At 50.1% G+C, this 8349-nt stretch overlaps 1 protein-coding gene across 1 annotated transcript in view; it reads left to right on the top strand.

The window, feature by feature from the left end:
* Window positions 1-2071, top strand: part of MARCH6 (membrane-associated ring finger (C3HC4) 6, E3 ubiquitin protein ligase) — a 107050-nt gene extending 104979 nt beyond the window's left edge. Inside the window, 3 exon segments of the mRNA XM_006900167.1 lie at window positions 20-574; window positions 1412-1629; window positions 1923-2071. Of these exon segments, the coding sequence (XP_006900229.1) occupies window positions 20-574; window positions 1412-1629; window positions 1923-2071 (922 nt within the window).
* Window positions 2072-8349: the final 6278 nt, after the last annotated feature.

Consider the following 8349-nt stretch of genomic DNA (forward strand, 5'->3'; position numbering starts at 1 on the left):
CCCCTCACCACGCTGCCAGCCGGGGGTCCCCTCACCACGCTGCCAACCAGGGGGCCCCCTCACCACGCTGCCAGCCGGGGGTCCCCTCACCATGCTGCCGGCCAGGGGGCCCCCTCACCACACTGCCGGCCGGGGGGCCCCTCACCACGCTGCCAGCCGGGGGGCCCCTCACCACGCTGCCGGCCGGGGGGCCCCTCACCATGCTACCGACCAGGAAACACCCTCACCACGCTGCCGGCCAGGGGGCCCCCTCACCACGCTGCCAGCCAGGGGTCCCCTCACCACGCTGCCGGCCAGGGGGCCCCCTCACTACACTGCCGGCCGGGGGGCCCCCTCACCACGCTGCCGACCGGGGGGCCCCTCACCATGCTACCGACCAGGAAACACCCTCACCACGCTGCCGGCCAGGGGGCCCCCTCACCACGCTGCCGACCAGGGGGCCCCCTCACCACGCTGCCGACCAGGGGGCCCCTCACCACGCTGCCGGCCGGGGGGGCCCCCTCACCACGCTGCCGGCCGGGGGGCCCCTCACCACGCTGCCGGCCGGGGGGCCCCCTTCCCCCGCTGCTGTCCGGTGAGGCCGCTCTGCCTCAGTCCTTGGGGCCACAGTGTGAGCTGTCTTGCACTCCAGTGCTGGTTGGAGGGGGTGCAGCTTGTGGCAGTGCTGGTCCAGCAGGGCAGCGTCATCACCAGGCACGGGGGACCCTCAGTGCTGGGGCTACTGCACCTGCCTCACTTAGTCAGGTAGCAGAGGTTGCCACGCACAGCCGTTCACGTATGACGTCTACTGGTGAACCGGTGACTGTAAAAAGGAAACTCACGTTTCTGCATCACGTGTTTGCACACGTGTGTGAGAACATGGGGCAGGTGTAAGAACTGCTCACTCCCATGGCCAGGACTGAGTGCTTCAAGCCCTCATCTGTGCTACGTGCTTAGCTTTTAAAACCAAGTGACTGTTGACCCCAAAAAGGTGACGTGCACCCTCGCACTGCCTCCACTCAGCCCTCACCTCCAAACTCATGTTAGCTGCTGCTGCTCATAGCTGTCCTGCCGTAGCATGGCCATCCCCCCCACCACACACCAGGACAGGGCTTCCCTAGCATGGTGTGGCCGCCCACCCCACAATGCGGCAGCCCACCCCACAATGTGGCAATTCTCCCTACCACCACCACAGCATGGTCACCCCCCCCACTGAGGCATGGCCATAACCCCCATCACCAGGGTGTGGCCATCCTTAACACCACTATGGCATGGCTGACCCCCACTGTGGCATGGCCATAGCCCCCCCTCACAGTGTGGCCACAGCTTCCACCACCACGGCATGGCCGTCTGCCCACTGTGGCATGGCTGTCACTAGCAGGAAATCCAGCGTGTATGTGCCTTGTCCACTCTGTGGCCTCCACCCCAGCAGGGCATCTGGCCGAACCCAGAAGGGCTGCGTGGAAGCCAGCAGGCACACCAGCCTGGGCTGTGTGTCCTCTCACCGAGACCGACCCCAAGAGGAGAGGCACCGGCATGCCCCCTCGCATGGCCATCTGCTGCCTTCTGAGTTGAGAACAAGCTGGACGAAGCGGAAGCTGTCTGCTGCCCGGTTTGTCTGCTTTGGCTTTGCTTCAGAAGCTGCGGCATGTGCTTGATCTCAGGTGGACAGCCCAGGTGTGCTAGTGAGAAGAGCTGATGCCGGTACAACAGGCACCCTGGGAGTGAAACCCCAAGCTGCACCCCACAGCCTGGCAGTCCCCACCCTGCCTCCTTGCCCCCACACTCTCTTCTGCTTTCTGGAGTGGTGGGGGCAGAGCGTGGCCCCATGGGCAGCCGCCTCACTCGGAGCAGAGCTGTGGCCACGTGGTCTTTGGGCTCAGCATGTGGACAGTGGGCTCCCGGTGAGCACTCTGGCCTCAGCGTCTTGCGGCCTCCCTCAGGCTTAGCTGGACCTGGCCAGGGTGTGCCTGTCCGCCCCTGCCTGGCGCCTGGATGGCAGGCTGCTCGGGGCCACTCCTGGGTCCTCACGCACAGAATAATCTGGAACAAGCCAGTCATTATGCGTGGTGTTGCCACCCCTGTGCCGTAGCGGGTCCTGCCGTGCGGGCTTGTGTGTTGCAGTGACATCAAAGCTCTGCCACTGGTAACTCAAGCACCAGCAGCGTCCACCTGTGGTGGACAGGACTCAATGGAACAGCCTGGCTATGGACCTCTGAAAATCAGCCCCTGAGAGCCATCTCGTCCCCACTGGCTCCCAGCCTCGGCCCCTGAGAGATGTCCTGTCCCCACGGGGCTCAGAGTGGACCAGCCTCGGCCCCTGAGAGCCGTCCTGTCCCAACAGGACTCAGAGTGCACTGGCCTTGGTCCTGAGAGGTGTGTCATCCCCACAGGGCTCAGGGTGGACCAGCCTCGGTCCCTGAGAGCTGTCCTGTCCCCGCAAGGCTCAGGGCAGACCACCCTCGGCCCCTAAGAGCAGTCTCATCCGACTTCAGCCCCAAGACTTCCCCTGCCTTCCCCTACTGGATGCAGGGCCCAGAGAACCCCAAAACAGCAGGTCAGGCGCTCATGTTCCAGGAACCAGAAGTTAGGATGAGAGGTGAAGCTGTCAGGACAGCCCTGAGTCTGGGGCAGTCCACAGCCTGCTCTCAGATTGATGGGGTGGTATTAATAAATTCAGGAGTCTCCAAATATGTATCAGTTATAGAACGATATAGTTCTATAGTTATAGAACTGACAGTTGTTTTCTCCAGCCTGCAAACATAGTTCTTTTGCCTGAGAATTCTTTTTCTCTTTTTTTTATTAAATTTTATTCATTTTAATGAACATTTACAGAGATTTGGGGGTTTCATTCATTCATTGTTGCACTATTTTCTCTAACCCTCCTCCCCAGTTCATTCTTCTCCCCCCCCTTGAAAGTGTTTTAATTGTCCAATTGCCACAGTGCTTGTCAAAGCCAGTTCTGATTAATCTCCTTTGTCAGTGTGTCCTTTGCCATTCCCTATCACTCCTCCCTGAGAGAGACTTCACCCTGATTCATAAGGAAAAGGGGATGGCGTATTCTCTTAGCTACTTCCTGCTGAAAAGGGACGCTGTAGGTTTCAGGGTAAAGATCTTCTCTCACTACTTTAAAGGGCCCCTTTGGCAATAGGAAACACATAGACTATTATGGAGATTGATTTTGGAATTTAGATGCACTGTTACCAATTGTGCTTAGCCGTACATGTTCATATCCTTGAAGATGTAACATGGAAGTGTTGCAGCCTAGAAGACACAAATTTAACAAGTTAAAAGTACATGAGTCAAAAATTGAAAAGCAGTAATATTCCAGGTAGAGGCTCTAATAGTGGCACCAGTCAAGTTGCAGAGGGAAGGTAGTTCTTACAATAAAAGGCCTATTGACTAGCACTTTGTCTATAAAGGTTAGGGATCACAAGATGTAGAGGTTCAACTATGTCATTTATTGTTCTTAAGTCCTGGAGCAAATTCCATCTACCACTGGGCTGTTTTACAACTCGGAAGTCTGCATGCAAGGCAGAGGTGAAGTAAGGAACTGCTTATGAGGTTTTCCGTCAATTCCAACAACTAAGAAATAGAAAAGTTGGGACCTCAGAAGGCTTTTAGGATCAGATAGTAGGCTCTTGTGTCCAGGAGAAAACGAATATACTTACCAGTAATGTTAATGCTCACCCACAGCTCTTCTGGGAGGATCTAAATCTAAATCGTTGAAGCGCCTTTTTCTCTTTCTTTAGCCTTGTAAAGTAGTTGAATCTGTCTGTATACCAAGAGAGAAAATGCACTTTGTTCACCAGGAGGGAAAAGGCACCCTTCCTGAATTAGCGTTTATCTTTTTAAAACCTGTTTTCCTTCAGAGGTTAACTATAGGTTGCCTGTTTACTAGTACTTATATATGAATGGTTCTTTTAAAATATAGAAATTCTGAAACCAAGTAACTTAGTATCTGACCCGTCTATAAAAACCTAATGATCACTTCCAGACGGGGAGGCAGTGTTTGAGGGGAATCTCACTGTCCTCCCACATCTATAATAAAGTACTTATGGATGTTGCAATCCGTCTGTCGTACAGTCAGTGACTATGGAAAGAATCCCTCGAGTTCAGTAACAAGGTCACTTGTCAGGGTGGTCCGCAGCCTGCCCACAGGGTGGCCCATGGCCTCCCTTTGGTCACAGCCTCCTCTGCACACCACTGGGAACTGAACTGTCACCATGACTTCCTCCTCCGAGAACTGCGCTCCACCATGGTGGGGCCTCCCCAAGGCAGCCCTCCCCTTGGCAAGCCACAACCATGGTGGTCCCTCTCAATGACAGGGTACCCCACGGCAGTTGCCACCTCCACAGCAAGGACTTCCACCATGGTGGCCACTCCCCTGGTTAGCCCCCACTATGGTGGGCCCTCCCCATGGCAGGACCCCCACGGCAAGCCTTCACCATGGTGGGTCCTCTCCACGGCGGTCACCCCATGGCAAGTCCCCATCAGGATGGGCCCTCACCACAGGGCACAGTCCACGGTCATCCCACACCTTGTGGGACGGGGTATAGCAAGTTCTTCACTCATGGTTTTGTGGGTCCAGTTCAAGAGCCTCAGGACTGGTTCAGGCTGGTGGACCAGGAGTGGCACGTTCTGGAGGGCAGTCAGTATCCCATGTCATCCACTCTAGTGGGCCTTCCCTCCACACGGGGTCTGCACAGGTTAAACAAGATAGCTGCAAACCTGAATGGCTCCCAAGGTCCTCTGCTAGTGAGGTGCAGCCTGCACCCTCTCCACCCCATGACCCCATGGTTCCTGTTGGCTCAGTAAAGACGTGTGCATTTCGGGGTGTGTGCATTTAGGGGTGTACATTTGGGAGTGTGCTTTTGAGGTGTACTTTTGGGATTGAGAAGATTTTAAAGGGCAGCTAGGGAACATGAAATGAAGCAGTATTAGAATGAAATGTTCAAAGAGCTGGAAATAGAGAATAAAAAGAGAAGAACTCACTCGGCATTGCTCAAACTGAGAGAATGGAGAACAAATTCAAGCCTCCAGTTGCAATATTGAAGGATGCTCTGGGCAAAATCCTGAATGATCGAAGAAGCATCAAAAAATATGGAGGAAAGAACTGAGTCACTGCATCAAGAGGACTGGCCATACAACCAAGAGAAGATAAAATAGATGAATGGGACCGTCTAAGAATCAAATCCCTATGCACATCCAAAAACTCTCCAACAGTGCAAAAAGGGAAGTCACAGACTGGGAAAAAGTGTTTGGTAATGACATGTCAGATAAGGGACTTATATCCAGAATTTATAAAATACTTGAGCACCACAACAAGATAAAGGTAAATAATCCAATAGAAAAATAGACACAGGATATGAACAGACACTTCACCGAAGAAGACATTCAGATGGCCAACAAGCACATGAAGAAATGTTCAAAATCCCTAGGTCCAAGAGAGATGCAAATCAAAACAACTATGAGATATCACCTCACCCTAGATAGAATAGCAAAATTTAACAGAACAGCAAGCAACAAATGTTGGCGAGGTTGTGGAGAAACTGGAACCCTTATTCACTGTTGGTGGGAGTGTAAAATGGTACAAGCACTGTGGAAGGTGGTATGGCGCTTTCTCAAAAAGATGCAAATAGAGATACCATTTGACCTAGCAATTCCACTACTGGGAATATATCCCAAAGAGACCATAACTGACACCCAAGCAGATATACGCACACCCATGTTTATCGCTGCTTTGTTCACAATAGCAAGGAGTTGGAAACAACCCAGGTGCCCATCAACGAATGAATAGCGAAGCTGTGGTATATTCACACAATGGAATACTATGCTGCACTGAAAAACAAGGAACTCATGCAATATTACTCAAAATGGGTGACCCTGGAGGACATTATACTGAGTAAAATATCTCAGTTACAAAAGGACAAATACTGTATAGTGCCATTGCTGTAAAATGGGACTGATATCAGGGTTGGGATAAGACTGAGAAAAACTGGATAAATTGTGTATACTGTACTGAAACAGATGAGGGAGAGAATAATTTAAAAGCGATGTATGATAGGGTATTATGGTTATCACAAGAGTCCACAATTAAGGTTGCATAGTGGAATGTACTTGGGGTGGTGGGAGGGGTGCGGGGGGATTGTGTACCAGGGAAGGAGTGTTTCTTTTACTTTTCAAAAAGAGGAGCAAACTGGGGGGTGGGGAGAGACGTGCAGCAATGAAAGAATGGAAATCCATCATCTCTGTAAATGTTCATTAAAATTATCTTTAAAAAGTTATTAAAATTTAAAAAAAAACCCAACAAGGGGAAAAAAAAAAGAACACCCCAGCATCAAGGACAGACCCAGTGACAGGATTCAAATGCGCCGGGACGTGCTCACCTGGCTATGCTAAGGTATTCAGAAGACAGATCTGGCCAACTAATTGGAAAAGATGCATTTTAGTTCTCATTCCAGAAAAAGTGATTCAATAGAAAGTGGGATTAATAAACAAAATCAGTAGTATCACATGCAAGTAAGTTCTTGCTGAAGATTATTTTAAAATGGCTAAAACAATGGTGGGCATAGTTCAGCACTGATTGATTTTATAAAATACAATTAATCAGAAAGGGGGGGGTAAACATGGCTAAAACAGTACATTGACAGAGAACTGCCTGGATTCAGAAGGGCCTAGGCTCCAGGGATATCATTGCTGATGTCAGACTGGCCGTGGCTGAGAGCAGAAAATACCAAAAGAATGCCTATTTGTATTTTATCAACTGCACAAAGGCATTTGCGCGGATCATAACAAGTTGTGACAAACACTGAGAGGAATGGAAATCCCAGAGCACTTGACTATGCTTATGTGAAACCTAGATCTAGATCAAGAGGCAGCTGTGCAAACAGAGTAGGGGAGCACTTGTTGTTGTTGATGATGGTGGTGGTGATAGGTACCATCGACTCAAGCAAGACTCATAGTGACCCTGTGATCAACAGGTCTGAACTCTGTTCTATGCTGCGCCATCCTCACACTTCCTGACACACAAAAGCCCACTGCAGCAGTCACCTTGTCACTCCATCTGGTTGGGGGTCTTCCTCTCCTTCACCAACCCTTCACCCTTCCCAGCTTCATGTCCTTCAAGGAGTAGCCCCTCCTAACAACATGCCCAAAGAATGTGAGGCGAAGTCTCACTGTTCTTGCCTCCAAAGAGCACTCTGGCTGCACCCTCTCCAAGATATATCTGTTCTCTTGGCCGTCCACAGGATTCAGTGCTCTTCTCCAACACTACAGATCAAAGGCGTCAATTCTTTTTCTGTCATCCTTGTTCCTTATCCAGCTCTCAGATGCATAGCAAGTCATCAGAAAGACCATGGCCTCTATCAAACGCACTTTAGTCCTCAAACAGATGTTATTACTCCTCAGTAATTTAGAGAACTCTCTAATTGCAGACTTTCCCAGTGCAATACATCTGCTTTCCTGACTGCTGGTATCAAGCGTGTTAATCGAAATGAGATGAAGTTGTTGACAGTTTCAATCTTTTCACCATCCATCATGATATTGACTATTGGTCCAGTAGTAAGAACGATCATTTTCTTGACATTGAGGTTCAATTCATGTTGAAGGCTGCATTCCTTGTTCTTCTGCATCAAGTGCTTCAAGGCCTCCTCACCCTCAGCAAGCAAGGTTGTGTCATCTGCATAATGCAGGTTATTGATGAGTCTCCCTTCAATCCTGATGCCACATTCCTCTTCATAGAGTCCATCTTCTCAAATGATTTGCTCAGCATATAGATTAAATAGGTATGGAGAAAGAATACAAGCCCAATGCACTCCCTTCTTAATTTTAAAGCATGCAGTGCTCCCTTACTCTGTTCGCACAACAGTCTTCTGGTCTGCGTATAGGTTTTGCATGAGCAGAATTAAGTGCTCTTGGGTTCTCATTCTCCTCAATGTCAGCCACAACTTATCATGATCCACACAAATGCCTTTGCATAGTCAATAAAGCACAAATAGACATTTTTCTGGTATTCCTTACTTTCAAGCAGGATCCATCTCACATTAGCAGTGATGTCCGTGGTGCCAAGGAAGACCTGTTAACACGACTATTATTCAAATATACTCTTCTACATCTGGAGCCAAAGAGGAAGAAATTGAGAACTTTAACCAAATCTTGCAGTCTAAAATGGACTGAACATGTAATCAAGATGCATTAATAATAATTGGTGCAAAATGATAATGGGAGTGTAAAAGTGGGAAACAGTGAAGAAGGAATGTTGTTGTAATGTGCCGTCGAGTCGTTTGCAACTCATAGCGACCCTATGTACAACAGCCCTAAACCCTGCTCTATCCTGTGCCAATCGAATTGCCTCTGACACACCCATCC

The sequence above is a fragment of the Elephantulus edwardii genome, unplaced genomic scaffold (genome assembly GCF_000299155.1).
Source record: "Elephantulus edwardii isolate Elephantulus edwardi_28Jun2011 unplaced genomic scaffold, EleEdw1.0 scaffold00274, whole genome shotgun sequence".
Taxonomy (NCBI): domain Eukaryota; kingdom Metazoa; phylum Chordata; class Mammalia; order Macroscelidea; family Macroscelididae; genus Elephantulus; species Elephantulus edwardii.